Consider the following 22610-nt stretch of genomic DNA (forward strand, 5'->3'; position numbering starts at 1 on the left):
TTATAGCAATGAGAGGCCATACCCCTTACAGAGACTAACTATATGCTCAGGCCAGACCGATGCCTGCACCTCCCCAATATGAAGCTTTTTGAGGATAAACATAGATAGCCGAGAGCGGCCAATACCACCACCAATAGTAAGTGGAAGTTTCTCTGCCGCAATTAGCTGATGGTACTCGTATTTCATGTCTTCTTCCCGTCCACAATGGGCAAGCTGCTTCTGCAACGATTCTCTGTTTACTCGGATACCCATAGAGCTGAGCTCCAGTCCAAGACCTAGTACGTCATAATAAACTAGAATATCACCGTTTAGTTCCCAGTCGTCATAATCAGGTGCTCGTGCATCATGAATAGATCCAGAGCTAAGAACTTTTCCTACCTGCATAATGAACACCGCGCCATACTTTTTGCAGATAGCACGTTCCCTTTCCTTTGGAGAAAGGCTTGTGTACATGTCCTCTAACTCCTGTGTAGTGACAAAAGTCAATTCTTCTGGAAGTTTGAGAGGGAGGCTGGGAAAGAGCGAGTGTAGGTGTGATTCAAGGTTTCTTATTGCTTGGTAGATCTTTCTTACAGTAGATTTAAGGTATTCTATTGTTCGGCTTTTTTGGGTTAGTACTAGCTCCCAGTCCCATTGGTCCACTAAGTATGAGTGAATGGGAGAAAGATCCTCATCCCGGCGAACAGCTTTCATCTCGGTGTATATGCCAGAGCCTTCTTCATAGCCAAATCTAAACAGTGCCATTCTCTTCCATTTAGCTAAAGAATGCACAATCTGCGCTGAAGATGCGCAACGGAGATCAAAAGAAACAGGCTTTTCCGAACCGCTAAGGCCATCGTTGATCCCCGAATCAGAAAGAACAAAAAGAGGCGCAGCTCTTCGTTGCAAGGATAGCGTGTTTTCAAGTTCTTGTCCAAAGAACATATCGATCTCTTTAAGGGCCTTTTCTGTTTCTCGATCAGAAAGAAGAGGCGTATATTTCTTGCTTTCATCATACATACTGCATGAGAGAAGTTTCTTATGAGCATCTATGTCGATGCTAGCTTGTGTATCATGGCGTAATGATTGTGTCATAATAAGACATTACGATGGGCTTATATGCTTATTGATTTTGACATTACCATAATAGGAAATGACTATTGGGTTATTATTAACAAATCAATGTCTGGTAGGAGATATATGGTTGCCTTAAGACAGTTGGCATTGGGTTATGGGATGCACGAAAGAGCCAACGCCTTCTTTTGATAGTAGTTGCGATGTAAGGGAGTAATCGATGGTTGCCCGGTCTTTCTTTTCGACCGAGATCCTTTTGGTCAAGCTTTCCTGTCGTGTTGTTGGGTGGCAACACGCTGTTTTCAACCAATACCAACCCAACATTAATACCAACCGGATGCTCGCAGGATTTATTGAATAAAGTATCAACGTATTGGTTATGACGTGTACAACACCTAAGCTTCCGTGTTATAACATCAAATTGGTGTCTTCTTAAACCAAATACATCCTGTATTTATAGTTGGGAGTTGTACTCTACCAATCTCTAACCCAATACGAACCTAGATGCACTAACCTGTGCGTATCTCCTGTGAAACATACTGTAATGTAATTAACCCTATCTTAACCTGTGTGCACTAGCAAAGAATGGTGGTGAATACTCTGCACAGCACACTAACCCACTAGATCGCTAATGGTGTCTTATTTGCTACTGCTACGTGGTCAAAAGGTAGCTAGAAATAAGGCCGTGTCTGGAACAAATTACATGAGGTGGTAAGGCTATTTTCTATTTGCTTAAACCGTTTAGCGTCTTCCGATACTGAAAGCAGGAAAACCTCAACCCTTGTTGCCAAGAAGAACTTCAGAATATAATAAAGGAATGAATCCATTGGGTCATAGAATGAAAGAGAAGTTAAGAGCAAGACCTGGTGAAATACAACCTAGAAAAACTGCGAGTCTGATAAAACCCAGATAAGTACTTAAGCAATTTTAAGATAGCCAGATATAAACCAAAACTCGGACAGACTTTACAAAAGATAAAACCCGCCCGTTTGAAGACTTATCTCCAGCAGAGCCACTTTGGTTGAAGAAGAACTTCCTCTTATCAGCACGGTATAGTTCATACAGTTCAAAAAACACGATGTTGCTTTTATTGCGTAGCTTGCGTAGTTCTAGTGAACTTGGTAAACTTGTTAGAGGAGCAAATGGTTGTAAAGTCATTAGCATGCTGGCGCATGTATTCAACTAGCTCGGTCTTGGTGATACTTGCAACATTGATGTAGGACATGGGCTTGGCTTCAAAGTCCATATCTATGTTTTCCCAATAAAAGCATAGGTCATTAGCATAACCAACAATGTCAAAGGGAGTGCATCGGAGATTAGTTATAAGGGATTCTTTGTGTTTCTTGAACTCCTCATCAGAAAGATGGGCAATATGGTCACTTATAGCTTGCACAAAGGCTCGCATGCGCGTTTCGATCAGATCGACGTCTTTTGACCCTTGGATGATCAAGGAGACATAAGCTTTGCCACCAAATCCCCAAAAATCGCAAGAAGCAATATACCCAAGCCCTTCTTTAACTCGGAGTTGGTTGAAGAAGGTTTCATTTTCTAGTTGGTAAACCAAACCAGCCATCGCATAGTTTCTTATCGTGCTGGGGCCGGCGACCTCATGGATTAGCATAACTGCGTTGTTAAGCTTGTCAACAGTTGGCAGCTCAAGGCGCATTGGGCATGAAGTAGGCTTGGGTGCTTGAGGTAGAGTAGTTGGTGTAACGTGTTTCTTGACGGTTGTAATGATATTCCGGAACTCCTGCTCGGTGGTGTTTCCAAACACAAAGATGGATATCTTGGCTTGGGTAATAACGATTATATCCTCAAGCTTAATATGCCTGGCGGCCTCAGCGAGCTCGGTTGGGGTGAAAGGTAGTGCTTGGGTGTACATTCTAAATCCCACGGTGTTACAAAGGGACTCGGGCTGCTGGGCTAGAACATTATCAAACACAATTGGGGTCAGAGTCTGGGCCATAACAAGATAGTCTTGATGAGAAGCAGCAAAATCAGCAAAGAATAGATCAATGAGATCCTGAATAACTAAAGGGTATCCATGGAATGTTATGCGAAGTTTTCCGGCATTGGCATCAAGATGTGCTATATTGGTGTTGGACACTCTGATATGCTCGTAATACTTAAGTCTGAAGCCCTTCAAATAAGCAGCTACGTACCCGCGGAATGCCACGTACGTAGAAACGTCCTTTTCAAAGTCCGGAGCTTCCAAGATAACCGCTACTCGAGTCTTTTTGGTTATGATGCCTTTATCATGAACCAATCGGGCATCTAAGCCATTCTCAGCATGGGAAATAGTAGATATATATTTGTGGTTATCAATAAAGGGGCAGAGATTAGTGTTTGTAATAAAGCTGCCGAACTTGGCTGAGAGTTGATTGTTTTGTCTAGCCTTAGTCAAATCAACCTCGTCAAAGATGTACTTGGTACTCCATTCCATCTGTTGAGTAATTGAATCTATTTTGTCATCTGTTTGGCCAGTTAGGTCCACTACCGCATATTTAATGCCGTAATAGGGCTCAGTCTGGAGAGGGGCATCGGCTGGTAGCGCGTTTGTTCGAACTGTCACTAACCATTTTGAACGGTCTAGGGCGATATCAACAAAACGATGGAATTCCTTGGCATTGAAGATTTCCCATTTATAGCCTATAGAGAAAATGTCTTCTAAAGCTATCCATGGAAGATTCTCGGCAATGTCTATGGCCAAAGACATCGAATTGTCTATATTATAGTCCTCCATTCGGTTTTGGAATATCTTCTTGTAAGTGGCGTAGAGCTCTTGTGTGCCCATTTTGCGAACTAGCTCTAGTTTAGCCTGGATAAGGTTGATAATACTTTCGATCTGGGGCTGCGTACTGGACTTAAGCTCAACTTCGATAGTTATGGAAGTTGCTGTGGTGGACATAGCATAATTGCAACTGCTAGATACAATCACGCCGTTGTTGATTAACAAGTTGAATCCATTCAACTCTTTTCCTTCATTAAACGCATCAACTATAAATTCGGCTGTCTTCTCTTTGTATGCATGGAGTGATTGGGGTAAGTTGATTTTAACAGTTAGTTGGGTTGTTGTGTTTTGAGAGCTCTGGGGTTTGTAGTATACCAGTTTGTTTTGCAAATCGGATCGGATTAGCTCGTGTGACGTATCGGTTTCGCTTGGCTTGGGAAGGGTGTTGCCCAGCAGTTCGTAGGGCGGCTCGGGAAAGATCCACTGGTGGTCAGAATGGGTCTTGATACCCGAGAAGTGCTTTTTGACATAGCCTTCTAGGACATCGTGCGACTCTTTTCCATAGACTACTAACTGCATCTTATCTGGCCGGTAGTACTGTTTCCAAAAGCAAAGCAAATGTTCTCGCTTGGTGTTTTTGAGAGTTTCGCGCGAGCCAGTTGTGAACTTCGATAGTGGAGACTCGGGTTTAGTAAGATGTAATCCAAGTATAAAAGCTCGTTTGGCATCATTGCCCATTCCTGTTTCCATTTCGTTGTGCACAATGTTCAGTTCTTTTTCGAGGTATTGAGCATCAATTAGTGGATACTTGAAGAAGCCGCTAAATATATCTAGTGCTTGGCCGAGATAGTCTGATGAAACATCAAAATGATATTCTGTGTACTCTTGGTAGGTAATTGCATTGCAGAATCCGCTGTGATCCTGGATAAACTTTCTATAATGGCTGGTATCAGGATGAGCTTTAGTGCTCGTGAGCAGCATATGCTCTAAAAGATGGGCCAGGCCTGGGTGATTAGACGGGCTGTGCATATTGCCAACCTGAACCTTTAGACAAGCCGCGCCTTTTAGAGTTTCGGGATTTGTAATCAAAACAACTTGGAGTTTGTTGGGCAGAACAATAGTTTTGTAGCTATTTTGGTCAAGCGAGCCTTGTAGATGGGTATAGACTTGATCGCGGCGAAACAGGAGGGTAAACCTACTGTTTTGCAGAAGAAGAAAAGAAACCCCAAATACTAGCAGGCCAAGGCCTGTTAATATCAGCAATCGATTGGTTTTGGTTTTATTAAGCATAGGGGAAGAGATAAATTTTTGATTAAAAGATGTAAGCTTTTTCCTTTTTAGGCAATTCTCCTATCTCACTGAATTTTAAGACTTTGTTTAGAGTGGTAATTGATGTTGGCTAGAGTTCATTTGGTCTAACTAATACACTTAAAGCACTCAACATTACTTTGTGGTCTACCATTTATTCAGACAAACGGATTATGTGACTCAATTGGCTTGCCCTTTTCATCTAAATAGCCACACAGAAATACTCCGAAGTTATTAGATATTGCGGTGTGCAGAGCATCCACCACCATTCTTTGCTAGTGCAGACAGGTTAAGATTGGGTTAGTTACATTACAGTATGTTTCACAGGAGATACGCACAGGCCAGTGCATCTAGGTTCGTATTGGGTTAGAGATTGGTAGAGTACAACTTCCAACTATAAATACAGGATGTATTTGGCTTAAGAAGATATCAATTTGATGTTATAACACGGAAGCTTAGGTGTTGTACACGTCATAACCAATACGTTGGCACTTTATTCAATAAATCCTACGAGCATCCGGTTAGTATTAATGTCGTGCCCCGGGGAAGAGATAGTACCTTTCAACCAAACATATTCGACTAAAGACCGATTTTGAAGAGGACGATGGGAGGATTTATTCAACTCTGCTTCTTTGGGTTAGTATTGGGTTAGTATAGCTTAGGTTCTCTTTATCTTACGTCATCTTGAGACCGTTCGCAGATTCATAATATAAATACTAATTTGAGATTGCGATTTCTAATTCAAGATTTAATCGCATTTGTTGCAATCAGTGCCAAGCCGATAAGTATTCCAGAACTTTGCCCCCGTAGATAACTCACTTTGAAGTGGAGGTCGGCGAGGACGCCACAATTAGTATTGGGTTAGTATTGGTTGAAAACAGCGTGTTGCCACCTAGGGCACGATAAATATATTTTGAAATTGATAAGAACCTCATAATGAAGAGCCCGCAGAGAACTAAACAAGAAGCAAGAAACGATAAGGAGTACACTCCAGAACATCAGAACCCGTATTTGTTCAACAGACTTGTTCGTTGTCCAAGCCAAGATAAGTCATTAGCTAAATTCCGGCAGTTGAAAGACTGCGTTCCTTTCATAGAACACAATGCGAGACATAGCACTAGAACTACTCCACTAATAGCCAATGCTTATACGACCAAGATATCTCACTACCGAGTGATGATATCTAGTTGGACTGCAATTAGATTGTGTGTCTTGCTGGTACTGTTGCATTGGACCAGCATAGTCAGTGGCTCGAATATGGAAATATATCAGCCGGGTTTGCCAAGTTCAGGGGAGATACTTAAATCTCTAAAAAATGCTGGGTTCAGATGGCAGTTCTATGACACGAAACCTCGTGTTGTATTCTGTTCTTCAGAGGAAACTCCGGAATCTACACCTACTCCAGATGCTACTGATAATACAAACCCAAATCCAACCCAACCTAACTCTACACCGAACTCAGCACTTAGGTATGCGGTACATTTTTCAAGCATGCACCTTTGTTATACACTACCATCTTATCCAAATGCATCTGCAATGGTATTGGACACGTTAAAAAGGATTACAGTGATTAAGGTCAAAAAGGTTAAGATTACGTATGCTAGAGTCCAACTAAAGCACCTTAAAGAGCGTTTGGTGCTTCTATGCCGACTTCTTAACCTATTTGAGTGTAAAAGTCTGGAACTTGTAGTTAATTCCTATAAGAGCATGGATAAATATAAAGGTGGTTTTGATTTAGATAGGGAACGGAAAGAAGCTGAAGATACAATTAAATGGGCTGGCTCGGCGCCATTTCATTTGATTATTAATTCAAATATACCACCGGATGCCCATCTAAAGCATATATTTAGTGGCCTCGTTATATTGCGACCTGTTTCAGATATCAGTTTGCCTAGCAAGTACGCCCCAAATATCTCTGGATACCTCGAGTCTTTATCACTCACAGAAGATCCCTCCCTCACAATTTGCTATTTCGAAGGAAACATTCAGATTGACTTGAAAGCCATTAAAAGAGCTGCTCATAAATGCTCCATAATCATCTTCGATATTCGCGAAGTTAGTGACCCAGTAATAACCGGACTTGAGGAAGAAGTATCTGCAAACGATATAGCTATAACTCTAGCTGCAGAGTGGTCTAGTATTCAACACATTGTAATGCACAATAAGTCTTCAGTCAATGTTCATGCTTTGTTATACAATCCTTGTGGCTCGGAGTTGCTTAAGTCATTAATTCAAATCGTCAAGGTCAACGAGGTGCCTGAATCCCGTATCACTTCCAACAAAGCTATTCTATTAATCCCGAAGTGTGACTCTTGTGATTCCCCGGCGTATTACAAGAACGTGCTAACCTTGAACACCTTTGCTAAATGTGGCATTACTGTTAAAGACATCGAGTTTGAATATGAGAATGATCGAAACGACCTGTTTACACACCTAAAGGAGCTTTGCGAGATCAATGCTTTGTCAAGGATTCCAGCGGTTTTTGCTGCTAAGAATATTGTGTGTCTTGGCCATGCACTTAGTGACCCTTGTTGGGAAATTGAAGAACCAGTCAATATCAGACTCATCAAGTTCGGTCCCTGGCCTGCCTGTCAGAACATACGCTACACAACACTTAGTATTAGTGGTGATAAAAATCCTAATCTGAACTATGTTGAAAACTGCCATACTATTCTAAATAAGCTACGAAGCATCAATGCGCAAAATCTTCGTATCTCAAATGTGCGTGATTGTCCTCCAACCGACACCAACTTTGACATGGCCAAGTTAAAGTACCGTTTAGCTAATCTTCTAAGATTCGACCTCAACGTCGAGACTTTGATTCTAGACAATGTCGATGATTGCATTTTATACCGGATGCTAGGCTGTTATGACTTTACTTGCTCAAAACTAACCGAAATTCATCTCCTAAATCACCGCTTCACTAGTCTTGCTATCGCCCAAATACTAACCCTTCCTATGGCTAAAAAGATCTCCAAACTCGTAATCAATCGCATCACTCGTTTAAATGAGATCAAGCATTTCCACCAACGGAAGGAATTGATTGAGTTCTCACTGTTTAACTATCTCGAAAAGCGTAATGGGAAGAAAGAAGCTGAAGAGATTGACCTCCACAAACTCGTTCTACGCCCAGAACCCACCATCTTTGACTCGTATAAGACACCCTTACAAGCTCTCAGAGATCGTGGTGTCCAAGTACTAACCTCGTCTGATAAATACAGCACTGATCCGCCTTTCCCCACCCAACCTCACATGGTAGATATGAAAGAGTTTACTTATTACACTACTACCTTTGATGCCTTAAAAGCCGACCTTGCTATGTACCAATCCACTTCTCTCACTCAACCCAACCCAACTCTAACTCCAATTCCAAACCCAGTCCATCCTGATTCCATTACTACTATGTTCTTGCGCATTAGTGACGCCCATTCCCTAACTAGGACGGACTTGAATACTATTATCCGCTGGATAGGTTGCCGATTCAAAAGTCTAACCTCGCTCTGGCTGGCCAACTGTAAACTGGTCGAAGAAGACCGAAAGATCTTGGCTTCGTGCACATGTATAGCCAGAGGTCTGCGCTGTCTTTGGTCCATTCAGATAGAGGATGCCACTCCCGGCAAAGACCCACTTGAGCTACCATTACATCCCTATTATAACAAGCTGTTAGCAATTACTTCAGATCCTATGCCCACACCCACCGCCGTATCATATAAGGTGTTGTCTCAACTTTACACCCATTGTGACAAAATTGAGGAACATATCCTCACTTACAAGGACATCAACGCATCTCTTCGAGCCATCATAGATGTCCTCAGGAAAGAAAAGGCGGCTGGTCGTGTGTTTAAATGCCCATATTGTCATAGATCCCTTTGTATGCCATCAGAAGAAAAGAATGATAACGAACCAGATACTAAGAAATCCAAGGTTTGTTTCGACCCAAGCACAAACTTCGAGGCAGTTTGCTATCTCAATTGTAAACAGCTACTCTGCATCCATTGTGTTAATTTAACTTCTAACTCACACATTGATCGGTGTTTGATTTGCAAAGGTTCAAATACTAACCCATATATCTTCATGCGACTTACAAGCGTTCCTTCACCACTCTTTATCTTCCCTAATAGTAGTGCCAACGACTACACTATTGATTTCGTGTACCCCCAAACCTTATCGTCAAAAGACAGCTGCTACTACTTCTACTTGCCCTATAAGAGCATAGAGTCTTTAGATATTGACCTTTACAAAGAACATTTGAGCTGTATTTTCTCCTGATGCACAATCTTTGAATAACTCTAACTCCTATTTGAAACAGCCAATTGGCCGCTATTTAACTGATTTATTGCGGAAAAGCCAAAGGCTTTACAGTGCTAACATTGTCCTTAAAATGCTAACCCATTTCGATGCTTTAAACCACTGTAACCACTTGATATACTCAATATATATCACCTCGTCTACCTCTCTATCCACCAGAACCATACCCTTTTGAGCTACTCAATGGAATATCTATCCATCTCAACCTTACACCACTACACTATCCCACGCAATACACCACTATAACTCAAATAAATCAACTGCTCAACTTCTCTATGTCTTCTTTATTGTCCTAGCCCAAGCAAACCAGACTGCGTTGCTTATCTTAATATTACTATCTGGTCTATACATCCCCTAAACGTATACAACCGTAACACTTCTATTAAACAGCCCAAGTCTCTACTAGTCTACTACTTGATATTGTAATTGACTGAAGCAGATCTAAATTCACAACATACTAAACAAACACTAAGTGAAAGTAAAACTCAAGAAGAACTCAACCAAATTTCAAAATGAACACTATTGAGTTTATTTTAAGATTAGCCTTATACTAACCCAATTGAATAGATATTTGAGTTTGATCTAATGGAGAAGTAAACAAGAAAACCACACTGAGCATTATATACAGACTTGACATTCAGACACCAAGGCAGTGAACAGTATTGTAAGCCTAAACTAGACTAGCCGGTAAACCATCAACAAAAAAGGTGCTTTTGAGATTAGCATTGGATCAAGGATTAGACTAGAGACAAGACAGATAATAGACGAAGCTGGCATTATAATTCAAAACTGTTTGTTTATTTAAGCCGCCACTTCTACCCAGTTGTCAACAGCTTTTATCTATGCCTTGTAGAAGGAGTTTGTTTATGAGGGTTTCAACAACAGTACTTCTTATCTTATATTTTGACCTGCAATGAAATCACTTTACTGCATATTTGGCGCAAAGAGCCGCGGTATAGTAGCAGTGAGCAAACATCAACCATAGAAATTTAGCTCAAATACAACATGGCAATTCGTCGTTTCTCCTATGTATAAGCATTCATATTATCAAACCACAATCAGACCACGAAAGTAAGGCCTTAACATTAATATCATTAATTTAGTCAGCCCAATAGACGTATCCATTGTCTTTTACAATATACATTGAGATACTTTCCATTACAGCACTTAGCTGCTGTAATTCTGACTTTGGACTTGTGTTGGTTTAGTATGTTGTAAATCTATGTTAGTTTCAGCCAACCAAAGCACTAATTAGTAGGCCGGCGCTGAGTATGGCTGTTTAGTAGAAGTATTATGTTTGGAGATATTTAGGGGCTACAGAGACCAGATAGTAATATTAAGATAAGCAACGCAGTCTGGTTTGCTTGGGTTAGGACAATAAAGAAGACATAGAGAAGTTGAACTAGTTTGATTTATTTGAGTAGGGTTATACCTTAGTTTTATCGTAACTACTCGACCAGAAGAGCATTTACACACTCAGTTTTGGGTAAAAACGGGTCTGTTATCCAGAGTTGATCGTTTTTGTCACATATAAGCCAAGAATAGTGATGTATATCGGCGGAAACATTATAAGTAGTTTTGGCAGACTTTAGGTTATCTTTGACAATGAGATTGTAGAGAGGCAGCGATCTAATAGTGCGATTTAGTACAGCATAGGTTTGCGACTGTGTCATGTGGCAGCTTAAGGACATGGCAGAAATTACGCACTGGACACAAAAAACTAGATCAGAAGGAAAGATAATCAAGACAAGCTCCAACGATTTAGTGTCAGGGGCTAGTTTCGCTTGGTAACTAAGCCCACAGATTGCACATTTGAAAAGAGAGGATAAGGCCATAGTTGTATTATTGTCCGACTGATTGGAGATGTAGACTTGAGTTTGCTGCCAAAGAACCTCCAATGGAGATGGTTGGGTTGGGGTAGGGGTAGAGGGAGACGGATTAGCTTTTTTCTGGCGATTAGCTCCTTTCTGGCGATTAGCATCTTTCAGCTCAGTGAGTTTCTTATACAGGCCATACGAGATGGCCAAAAGACACGGAGTTGCACTTTGATAGGAAGAGAGGGAAATCACAGCAGGACTGAAAACACCAATCGCTAATTGTGTGACCATCGTATCATCATTATCAATAATTACCGCATGAACTATATCAACTCGCGGCAGGGTTGATTTGTTTAAAGCAAGTAGTCTGTGGTTCTTCCCCCGGATTACCATGTAAGCCGATTTCGTAAGCATAGGACTGTCGAGTGATAGGACATTTAGATCAGAAAAGTTGATCAAAGCCCAAGCAATAATCTGCTGGTAATGAATAAGACTTAGCATCTGGTTGGGTTTGAAGTAGATAATAAGTATACGGACCGAGCTTTGCACTTTCTGTCGTTGGGCATTAAGCTTCCACGACTTAGCAGTTATGGTCTGATAATCCTTAATAAACATCTCAATATCAATATCAAGAAACGAAAGCCTTTTACCTATGGGCATAGTGCCTTGGCAATAAGCAGCAAAGTTCATTGGACTCACCAGGAAGATAGTGTGAGAACTGGGAAAGGAATTAAGCCGAGCCGGCTGGGATCCTGAGGAACTAGTATATTTAGAGACTCCTTCATAGTTAATCTTATTCAAGTAGACGTTAAGGTAAATCTCATCCACGGCTCCTACACTGGCTTTAGATATACCCAAATTAGTCTCTTTCACTTCAGTAAGGCCGATTGGATTCCAAATGCAGATGGCAACTGAGGAATCAAAAATGTACCGTTTAAGCACAGCTTCAACGACGCGGATATGGACCATATCAAAGACAAGTTGAAAGATAGCAATTCGCACGCGCGGCAAGCCAGCCCATTCATCCACGACCTCCTTGAAATCGTTACCTTTAAGAGTAATATTGCGTATTTGTAGAGAGATGCAACAATAAAGGTCATCCAAAATCCCTAAGCAAACCAAAAGCAACGTTAGATCTGACGCACCCTTCAACGAATTTACAATACTAACATGCCGATACCCAACGCATTTACACGAGATACGATGTTTCCCACGGGCAATAATCGGGTTTAAATTACTCCACATAAGCTCACTCCGTGCTAAATCAATTCTTATATCAAGATACTGCGGACTACATTCTTTTGGTATAACCCAGACGATGGCACTAGTCAAATAAATATGGCGAATAGACGAGCTGATACAAGCAAGCTTATCCATCTGCTGCCGAACACAAGACTGCGGCTGGGCTGCTTGTAGCACCATCGGCAAGTTGAGTTCGCCATCTTTATGGCGTCCTCGTATCTTCTCGGCCTGTCGAACAAAGCCAAAGTAGGCCATGATTGATTTAGACAAAGCAGATGGATCGGATGTATTGATACAAAAAAAGAGTCCGGTCACCGCCCAAAGCAACTTTCCGCTGACATCCAGCCAGGGCCGTTTCATTTCCGCTTCAAGCGACATAGTATTTGGGCAGAAGTCCACGTCCTGGTGCATTTTCAACCAGTCCTTCAGAATAGGACCGTCAAAGTCAATCCACTTCTCTATCGCCGAAGGAATATCTAGGATAGCTAGATTCTGAATACAAACTACCTGCTTGTTAGATAGCGCAAGCAGCCGACACTGCAAGAGCCAGAGATAGTCAATACTGATGCTATCCATAAGAGCCCGGCCTGTACTATCACTCCGACACTTGAATATTTCCTGTAACCCCTCAATATGTATGTGCCGCGCCGGCTCACCACCCCCTTTAATCAACCCCGTCGACCGACCAAAACTAAACGACCCGAGCCCCGGAAAGGTCGTATGCAACTTACTTATACGGACTTGCTTGACACATAAAGAAACCTGCAGTACGAAATGCCTTGGCCGAACAACCAGGCCATCCCACATGTCTAAGTTCAATTCCGGCCCAAGAAAATCCCGAATCTCTAATTTAGAGAGGTACCGTTCCCTAAACAAGTACATAATTTGAGTCAAAGAGTTAACTGAGGAATGCGTCAAAACCAAAAGCAAGTGGTCAAAGGCATACAAATCCGATCGCAAAAACATCCTAAGCTTAGAATGAAACCAACTACTAATCCTGGGATAAAAAGGGACAGACAAAGCGTTCTGAATCCAGCCAATTTCTTTAATTCCAACCTTGCTATATTTATCGGACCAGTTTGTTATCTGGTTACCACAATCAAAAACAACAGTTGACCAAGGTTTAATTTTAACAAGCACATGACTCAAGATCGCAAAGGCCAACTTATTATGCCAAGCCTCACCCTGCAAAACCATCTTTGCCACATCAACCACATAAATATGCCGCCAGCATTCCAAGTAGTCCAAGTAATCCTTATCACATTGTAAATTCTGTTTATCCAGGTGCAGGATAGCACTCTTCCAACTGATAATTGACAAAATAAACCAAGTCCATCCAGTATTCGTTCCCAGTTCAATTAGTTTAAAGGAATAAGACTTTAAGCTTCCACTATCTGCTTTCAAGTAGCTCAGTTCTCCATCTATGCTCAGTTGTCGTACTTCCCCATCTACTTTCATGCACCGTATTTCACTATCTTCTTTCGAGTACCGCAAAGTCCGTTGAAACCAGCTTTGCACGTACTGATTCAGTGCTTGCACATTTTCTTTTCCCTCTCTATCCTCATCTTCATCATCATCATCTTCTTTAACCTCCTCATCATCTTCTTCATCTTTAACAACCTCATCTTCTTCATCTTCATCATCTTCATCTCTAACCTTCTCATCATCTTCTTCTTCATCTCTAACCTCATCATCTTCTTCATCATCTTTAACAATAACAACAACATCTTCTTCTCTAACCTCCTCATTATCATCATCTTCTTCATCTCTAACAACATCATCTCTAACCTCATCATCTTCTTCTTCATCTTTAACAATAACAACAACATCTTCTTCTCTAACAGCAACATCTTCTTCTTCTCTAACCTCATCATCATCATCTTTAACAATAACAATAACATCTTCTTCATCTTCTCTAACAGCAACATCATCTCTAACAACATCTTCATCTCTAGCATCATCTTCTTCATCTCTAACATCATCTTCTTCATCTCTAACATCACCATCATCTGTATCCAGATCTGTATCTGTATTTGTATCACACCCCCAATCCCCAAGATCAGTCCAATCATCATCAATCGTAGAGAAGCCATTACTATCATCCCATACTCCCACCGCAAGTTCATGTTCCTCATATTCACTAACATCTGTTCGATCCATATAAGACACAATACTCTCCTCCATACTATATATCTCTTCCTGTTCATCTAATCCATCTTCTTTGTCCTCTTGACAAGCCAGTACATTCTTCGTCAATGCTATAACATCTAACGCCCCACTCAAATCTTCATCATATAAACAGTCCAAAGCCCGAATTACTCTCTTCCTACTTTCTTCAGTCTTCCCAGTCTTTCCACTCATCTCACACAACTGGCACCTATTCCGTAACCTATTTCTCTTCTTACTCTTCAATCTCTTATTTGAACCACTATGCATAGCCAAACGACTCCGTTTAAGAAACAAATCCTGATTAGCCATAACAAACTCACGACTCGCCCTATCCCGCCGAATCATATCATTCCGATAAGAATCCTCATCATCCTCATCATCCGTACATCCAAACACCAACACCACCAACACCAATCCCACAATAGTTGTGAATTTAAAGATACCCATACTTCTCATACAAAAATTATAGATCTTAATATATATTTATTAAAACACCCACCATATCTTATCTCACCATATCTTATTTCTCCCACCTCACCTCACCTCACCCCACCCCATCTCACTCCACTCCACTCCACTCCACCCCACCCCAACTCAGTCCACTTAACTTTAAATGTCACCTACGCAATAAACGTCACCCCATTTGACACACTCCATATACTCTTTCTAACTCCACTCAACTCCACCTAACTCCACCCAACTCAACCCTACACCACTCAACCCAACTCAATCCTAACTCAACTCAACCCAACTCCACCCCATCCAACCCAATATTCAAGTGCATTTCCCGCCAAAATTGATCCCAACCCAATCCCAACCAAAACCCTTCCAAAACCCTTCCAAAACCACCCCAACCCATCCTAACTCCACCCCTACCCTAACCCCACTCAACCCCACTCACTTCCATCCCATCACAACCCAACTCAACTCAACTCAATTCAACCCAATTTCACTAATACTAACCCAATTTAACCCAATTCTTAGCCTTATTTCTCTTTTTTTTTGCTACCCCTGCATTAGCAACATGGTCAATGAACGAACTGGATCTAATGGAAGTACTTCCGAAGCAAATAGTACCACTCGAGCCTCAATTGTCGTAGATAATGGTAGCGGACAGTGTAAAGCAGGTTTTTCAGGTGATGACGCTCCAAGAGCCGTCTTCCCAAGCATTATAGGTAAGCCAAGACACCATGGAGTCATGGTAGGTATGGGACAGAAAGACTCCTACGTAGGAGACGAAGCCCAAACTCGCCGAGGAATTTTAACCCTAAAATACCCCATTGAACACGGTATAGTTAACGACTGGGACTCAATGGAGAAAATTTGGCATCATACCTTCTATAACGAACTAAGAGTAGCCCCAGAAGAACATCCCGTTCTAATGACTGAAGCCCCACTTAACCCCAAACTCAACCGAGAAAAGATGACCCAAATTATGTTTGAGACTTTTAACTGTCCTTCTTTCTACGTAGCTATTCAAGCTGTTTTATCTCTTTACTCCAGTGGTAGAACAACTGGTATTGTTTTGGATTCAGGTGATGGTGTTACGCATACAGTCCCTATTTATGAAGGGTACTCTTTGCCCCATGCTATCTCTAGAATGGACTTAGCCGGTCGGGACTTAACTAACTACTTGATGCGTATTTTGACTGAGAAGGGATACACCTTTACTACTACGGCTGAAAGAGAGATTGTTAGGGACATTAAGGAGTCTTTGTGTTACGTAGCTAGGAATTTTGATGAGGAGATGGCTAAACCTTCTAGTGCTTTGGAAAAGTGTTATGAACTACCTGATGGTCAGTCTATTACGATTGGTAATGAAAGGTTTAGGGCTCCTGAAGCTCTTTTCCAACCGGCTTTTATTGGTCAGGAAACTGTTGGTATTCATGAGACTTGTTTTAATTCGATTATGAAGTGTGATGTGGATATTCGTAAGGATCTTTACAGTAACATTGTTCTTTCGGGTGGAACTACTTTATACCAGGGGTTGTGCGATCGAATGCACGATGAGATTTCTCGTTTGGCTCCTTCTTCTATGAAGATTCGGGTGGTGGGTAATCCAGAAAGGAAGTACAGTGTATGGATTGGTGGGTCTATTTTAGCCTCCCTAGGCACCTTCCAGCAAATGTGGGTGAGTAAGGCCGAGTACGATGAGTTTGGTCCCTCTGTGGTGCATCGTAAGTGCTTCTAAGTTAGGTTGGTTTTGGGTTGGTTTTGATTTTGATTTTGATTTTGGTATCTAAGTAGTCATTTGGATATTTAGTCGGATTAAAGGGTTGAAGCAACTCCCAGAACGACCGCATCAATAAAGAAGTAGTCTTAATCTATCGTATAGTATTGTGTTATGGTTTGTTTTGGTTTTGATAAGATAGTGTTAGTAGATGTAGTCTCTAGTAGTTAACTAGTACGAACATAATACTAACACAATACGTAACTAGCACTTATCTCCTGGTATGCCTTTTATTGAGTATGTATTGGTTAAGATGAAATAAGATGACGTCATATGAGTATTAGTTTGGTATTAAGTTGTATTACGGCAGTACAGTAGATGTCTGAATAAGATATCATTTTGATGAGTGGAGGTGCTAATAAAGTCAATTTAAGTAGTAGTTAGTATTGAGTTAGTATTTGAGTTGAGCTAAGTTGAGATAGGATAGAATAAGATGAAGTATCACATTTCAACTTAGATAAACTTAAGTTGTGGTGAAGTGAGATAATTTTGATAAGTCAAGAGATACCAAACTAACTTAAACTTAAACTTAACTTAATCTTATCTCAACTCATGATAAAACTAAACCGGCTTAAGTTAAGATAGGTGGAGAATGAGATAGGTGGATAATGAGATAGGAGGATGGATGGCCTGTTTTTTTATGGGAGATTTAGAACGTGAAGAAGTATATCGGATTATTGCTCGAGAAGCTGGATGTCCTATTTCGGCGAGTGGTTTGGTTGAGCTTATGGCTTTGCCTCGTGAGAGATTGGTTGAGACGGCCCGAGTTTTGAAACGGTACCGACGGTTGATACATGCGGAGGATATTAAAAGAGCTGTTCGTGAATTACAAGCGGGTCCAAAAGAACGGGTGCTAGTAATACCACCGGAAGTACGTTTAGGGAGTGCTTTGCGTTTGGGTTGGTTACGAGGTAGTATAATTGGATCAGTTCCGGTGGCAGCTGCTAAAGAGAAGAAGAGTTGTACAGTCTTTGGGATGATTAGAAGTGGGATTGAGAGTTTGGAAATTGAAGATGAAAGTGGGAGTTTAGTCTTAGGCGAAGTAAAAGGACCTTGTTTCTTGGCGGCGGGTGTTTGTTTGGGATTGAAAGGTCAGTTGGTGGGTGGTAAGTTTCAAGTTGAGAAGGTTGTCTGGCCAAGTTTAGGGAAAGCTCCGGAAGTGGCTGGAGCTGCTTTAGTCTTTGCTGGTGTTCAACCAACTAGTAGTGAAGCAGTTCAGATTAAGTCTGTTTTACAAGGATTTAGTCAAGCTGAGATAGTTATTGAAGTAGTGATAATTATGACTTTAAGTGAGCCTGGGAATGCCTTAGCTCGAGTACAAAGTCATATTGGTAAAGAGTATCCTAGTGTTGAGTTTATTGTTGTGCCTAGTAAATCGGTGGTTTATCCTGATCTTAATACGGGTAGACGTGGTAATGTTACGGAGACAAGTAATCCAGTGGCGATTAAAATAGGTGAAGGGACTTTATTAGTAGGTGCCTTTGAACTAATTGATGGATTACGTGGTCAGTGTACAGTTCAAGGCGAGTACCGAGCTGAACTAGCCCGGGTTATGCTTAGTAATCGTTCTTACAATCCTTTTGTGACTTATGCCGATTTAAGTTATGCTGATCCTTATGCCGGAATGGTTATTGGTGATCGGCATGGCAGTTTTGTGCATAATGAAGAGGGTAAATCCTTTGGGATGTGTGGACCTTTCACGCAAGATAATGGCCAGTTCCTCTTTTACAATCCCGAGAAACAAGAGTTTGAAATCTGCGCCCTCAATCAAGATTCAACCGAACCATCCCAAGAACAATAAACACAATTTATTCTTATCTTAAACTAAGTATCTACTAATCTTATCTTAAACTAAGTAACTGCTAATCTTATATTAATACTAACTTAAACCAATCCAATACTAACTTAAACCAACTTAAACCAATCTAATACTATCTTAATACTATCTTAAACCAACAGACAAAAACACAACACAACCCAAACTAAACTAAACTAAACTAAATACAACCCACTAGAACTATAACAGACAAAAACATAACACAATCTAATCTAATCTTAACATAACGGAATGGAATACTAAACAGACGATTGCAAAGTTTTGCAATGACTGCTAGTGAACGAGAAAATCTGATATTACGTAAGATACTAGAAGTGCGGAAAATTGGCCGGGGAAAGACTCCTCATGAAATATTGCATGAAGAAGCAAATGGACGACTTAGAGGACTTGATATCTCTTATAATCAACAGATTTCGTTAGATACAAAGCTAGAATACTTAATGACGAAAGCACAAGCTGAAGAACTAGAAGTAGTTGGAGCTGTGATTGAAGAAGCAGTAGCTAGAGAACTAGTAGGCGTAGAAAAAGCTTTAGATCTACTGATTGGTGCAATTCATTCGCAAAGGAGTGCTGAAGATTTAGGACTTATCTTTCAAAGTATTAAGCGAGTCTTAGCTAAGGACTGGATGGTTGGGATTGAGTTGGTGCTGGCGAGAGTTGATCTGGCGGGAGGACAGGGTAGGGCCTGGGGAGTAGTTCTTTCTGAAGTAGCTAAGATAGTAGAAGAGCCTAGTTTGACTTTGCAGAAGGTTTTGATGGACTTGCCTGAAGGCCCTAAAGTAAGTGCTTTGGCCAATCTAGTCTTAGATAGAAACAAAAATTTTGATTTCCAAATTGGGAAAAATTCGGTTGTTTTTCAGAATATCAGTACATCTGAGGCCGAGAAAATGATAGCTGAATTAGTGCTTGGTAAAGTATCTGAATCGGTCTTACAAGTAGTTCTTCGATTTTTAATGGATACGGCCCAGAATCTTATCTTAGGGGGACTAAGTGGGTATTTTACTAGGGAGACTTTAGAACAGTACATAGGACGGTTGAGTATTCCGGAGATTGGCGTGGCTTTAATAAGGATTTGGCGACGGAATAATGATTTATCTGGTTTTGGTCTTTTATCCGCTCAGGATCTTATTGCTTTGGGAGTTTGGTTACTCTCATCTGGAGAAGGTAAAGATCTCCAGACTGTCTATTTTGAATATTTACATGATCGCATAGTAAGTTTGTTAAGTGTTGATAAGTGGTTGGTAAGTAAGATATGTTTGTCAAGTGATTTGCTAGTCTCTTGTCTCTCTACTAAGACTGAGGATCCTCAGGAACTTAAAACTAACCTATTACAAGACCTATCGACTTATGCTCTTATTCCGGACAGTTCCCAGCCTCTTCTTCAGATCTATACTCGTCTAATTAGACCGACTATTCCTTGTTCGAATACTCGTGCTTGGTTGGACTCTATTATAGCCCGAATGGCCGAAATCTACCCAGAACCCTTAGATTTAGCCGATTACTTAGATAATATCACAGAAGAGTTGGCTGGTACACCCGTTCTAGTGCATATTCTCGAGCAGATCTACCAAATGACTCGGCATTCAGTTGTCCAGGCAGCTTTAACTCATACCCGGCTTCCACTTGTAGCTGCACAAGCTAAAGCCCGCCAACTGGCCTTAAATGACTTAGCTACGGCCTTACAAACCACTATTGACTCTACTGCTGAAAAAACAACAATAATCACAGATAGTATCAAAGTAGGCACTAAGTACTTGGTTGCAGAACTTAACCGTATGCCACCTGCCTCTCTAGCTAAACTCCTAGAAACTCCATCTCTAGCTGCTCTTCTTTGGCCGCTTCTTTACCCTAACTATAAGCACTACGAAACCAATCTGTTATGCGCTCTAACTAGAACTACACATTTATCCAACAATTTACCCCATGGTCTAGCTAAGTACCGCCCTGAGTCTATTCTCCTGCCAACTTCTGAAGTTCATTTATTTCTGGTCTTCTTCTTACTAGATACTCAGCATCCTTTACAGTACTTGCAAATTCTAGATCGTACTCAGTTCCTAACTGTACCTGATCCAGTTGGTCTTACTCAGTGGCGAGTTAGTCAGTCAGCAACCACTATACAGTACTTCTACCAGGACATTCCTCAAGATCTTACTTTAGATAGTGAAAAGCAAGCCTTACTTCTTTCTCGAGTTGATGCCCAGGGATACATTAGTTTGTCTCTTCTTCAAGACTTACTTCATGCCCAGGCCATTGCTTGTTTGGCCAAGAACTCATTGAAAGACATTGCAGTGCATGCTCTGACCGGCCGTTACATTGACCCCAAGAAAGAAGGACCGGCTGGTCTTCTCCATCTAGCCAAAACACCTTATATCCGGCACATTCTGATCAAGTACATGGAAGGCCGGCCAGAGTACAAAGTCTTTGCTACTGTTCTTCCTGAACTACAAAGTACTCTTCCGGCTCCCCATCAAAAAGAACCTAAGCTTTGGCCCCGATCAGTACCACGAGTAGTAACTGCCCAAGCTACAGAGACTGAGCATAAAGAAGATCTCCGACGAACCGGACGTCTTATTGCCCACCGAGCAGTTGCCTCGGGAAACATTGAGGAAGAAGAAGTGACTCTTGATAAATACCCTCTAGATGACCTTCAGCGCATAGCCAAGTACTTCTTCATTGAAATCAATCGGTTTTGGAAGTCTGATAAGGAAGTGATTTCTAAACATTTTGAAAGTGTTCTAGATAGTTTTACTCTCTTTTTATCTCTTAAAGAGGCTATCTTTGCCGAAACAGTTCTTTTTGCCTATCTCAACTGTCATCCAGAGCCATCTCCCAGTGCTATTCTGGTCCTTAAAGCCGTCTTTATCCAGAAGTTCTGCCAGGCTAATGAGAGTAGTCTTACTAGAATTATCCAATCATTCGACCAACTTAATCACTTGCCCCATCTTGTTCCTTCACTAGCCGAAGCTCTGGACTCTATTCCCACTACTTATTTGGAATCTTTCTTATCTCTAGAAGAGAGTACACTTCTCTTCTTAGCCACTTTAAAGCACTTAGTGGGTAAACGGACTTATCCTGAACATTCACTTGCTATTGCTCGGTCGTTAAGTTTATTAGAATCACGTAATGATGATACAGTACGCAGTGCTTTAACTTTGCTCAAAGAAGAGTACTTGGCCGCTCCAGAAGCTGATGTATCACAAACTATTCTGGCTGCAGCCTTCCGCGCCCTCTTTTTGCGAACCAAACTTGATGCCGCCGGAGAAGTAGCTCTAGCCATTATTCAGCACGCCATCTTTACTAATGGGTACTCCCTTACGCACCAGCAAGTAGATGACCTTACCTGCACGATCAAGTACGATCTCTACCATTACCAGCACTTACTTCTTCATTTCATTGCCGACTTACCGGCCGAGGAACTCATGGAGATAATCAACAAAATCAACACACCCGAAGCTCGATCGGCCCGACCAGCAATCAAAAAGGCCATCAGTCTTTTCCAGCCCGCGCCACGTGAAGGCATTCGTATTCTATCTCGCTTACTTGCCCAAGCCCGTACGGGATCTATTCGAGATCGACTTTTTGTGTTGGATATTATTGCTGATAACATGGCCAAGTTCGTGCAAGGCGCATGGTTCACTCTCTTCTTACAAGTATCCGAGCTAATTGCTAATGAAGAGTCTCTTGATATAACAACCAAACTTATCTCTCTACTTCGTACGATCTATAACGCCACTCCTAACAAAGTCCAAATCAAAAACCTGTACCGGGAGTGGAAGCAAAAGTCTAAACTGCAAGAACTTGTGGCCAAAATGTCACCCGTCTTTTCAAAACAAAGACTAGAAGAGTCTGAAAACCACTAACCTCCCACTAACACACCACTAAAATAATAGACATACCACTACCAACCCACGACCA

General features: G+C 41.3%; 7 protein-coding genes across 7 annotated transcripts; 4 read left to right on the forward strand and 3 right to left on the reverse strand.

Annotated features, from left to right (window-relative positions):
* Positions 1-1074, reverse strand: NEHOM01_0989 (aspartate--ammonia ligase; the record flags this gene model as incomplete). Its single annotated transcript, XM_051489867.1, has 1 exon — positions 1-1074. The coding sequence occupies one exon, from the start codon at positions 1072-1074 to the stop codon at positions 1-3; it is 1074 nt and encodes a 357-aa protein (XP_051345827.1).
* A 1066-nt stretch (positions 1075-2140) lies between these two features.
* NEHOM01_0990 (insulysin) lies at positions 2141-5074 on the reverse strand (the record flags this gene model as incomplete). Its single annotated transcript, XM_051489868.1, has 1 exon — positions 2141-5074. One exon carries the CDS (start codon positions 5072-5074, stop codon positions 2141-2143), a length of 2934 nt encoding a protein of 977 aa, XP_051345828.1.
* Positions 5075-6028: 954 nt separating this feature from the next.
* On the forward strand, positions 6029-9361 carry NEHOM01_0991 (uncharacterized protein; the record flags this gene model as incomplete). Its single annotated transcript, XM_051489869.1, has 1 exon — positions 6029-9361. The coding sequence occupies one exon, from the start codon at positions 6029-6031 to the stop codon at positions 9359-9361; it is 3333 nt and encodes a 1110-aa protein (XP_051345829.1).
* A 1487-nt stretch (positions 9362-10848) lies between these two features.
* NEHOM01_0992 (uncharacterized protein) lies at positions 10849-15075 on the reverse strand (the record flags this gene model as incomplete). Its single annotated transcript, XM_051489870.1, has 1 exon — positions 10849-15075. The coding sequence occupies one exon, from the start codon at positions 15073-15075 to the stop codon at positions 10849-10851; it is 4227 nt and encodes a 1408-aa protein (XP_051345830.1).
* Positions 15076-15652: 577 nt separating this feature from the next.
* On the forward strand, positions 15653-16819 carry NEHOM01_0993 (actin beta/gamma 1; the record flags this gene model as incomplete). Its single annotated transcript, XM_051489871.1, has 1 exon — positions 15653-16819. The coding sequence occupies one exon, from the start codon at positions 15653-15655 to the stop codon at positions 16817-16819; it is 1167 nt and encodes a 388-aa protein (XP_051345831.1).
* Positions 16820-17498: 679 nt separating this feature from the next.
* Positions 17499-18659, forward strand: NEHOM01_0994 (uncharacterized protein; the record flags this gene model as incomplete). The annotated part of the gene is made up of 1 exon (XM_051489872.1): positions 17499-18659. One exon carries the CDS (start codon positions 17499-17501, stop codon positions 18657-18659), a length of 1161 nt encoding a protein of 386 aa, XP_051345832.1.
* Positions 18660-18961: 302 nt separating this feature from the next.
* On the forward strand, positions 18962-22555 carry NEHOM01_0995 (uncharacterized protein; the record flags this gene model as incomplete). The annotated part of the gene is made up of 1 exon (XM_051489873.1): positions 18962-22555. One exon carries the CDS (start codon positions 18962-18964, stop codon positions 22553-22555), a length of 3594 nt encoding a protein of 1197 aa, XP_051345833.1.
* Positions 22556-22610: the final 55 nt, after the last annotated feature.

The sequence above is a fragment of the Nematocida homosporus genome (genome assembly GCF_024244095.1).
Source record: "Nematocida homosporus strain JUm1504 chromosome Unknown 4523, whole genome shotgun sequence".
Taxonomy (NCBI): domain Eukaryota; kingdom Fungi; phylum Microsporidia; genus Nematocida; species Nematocida homosporus.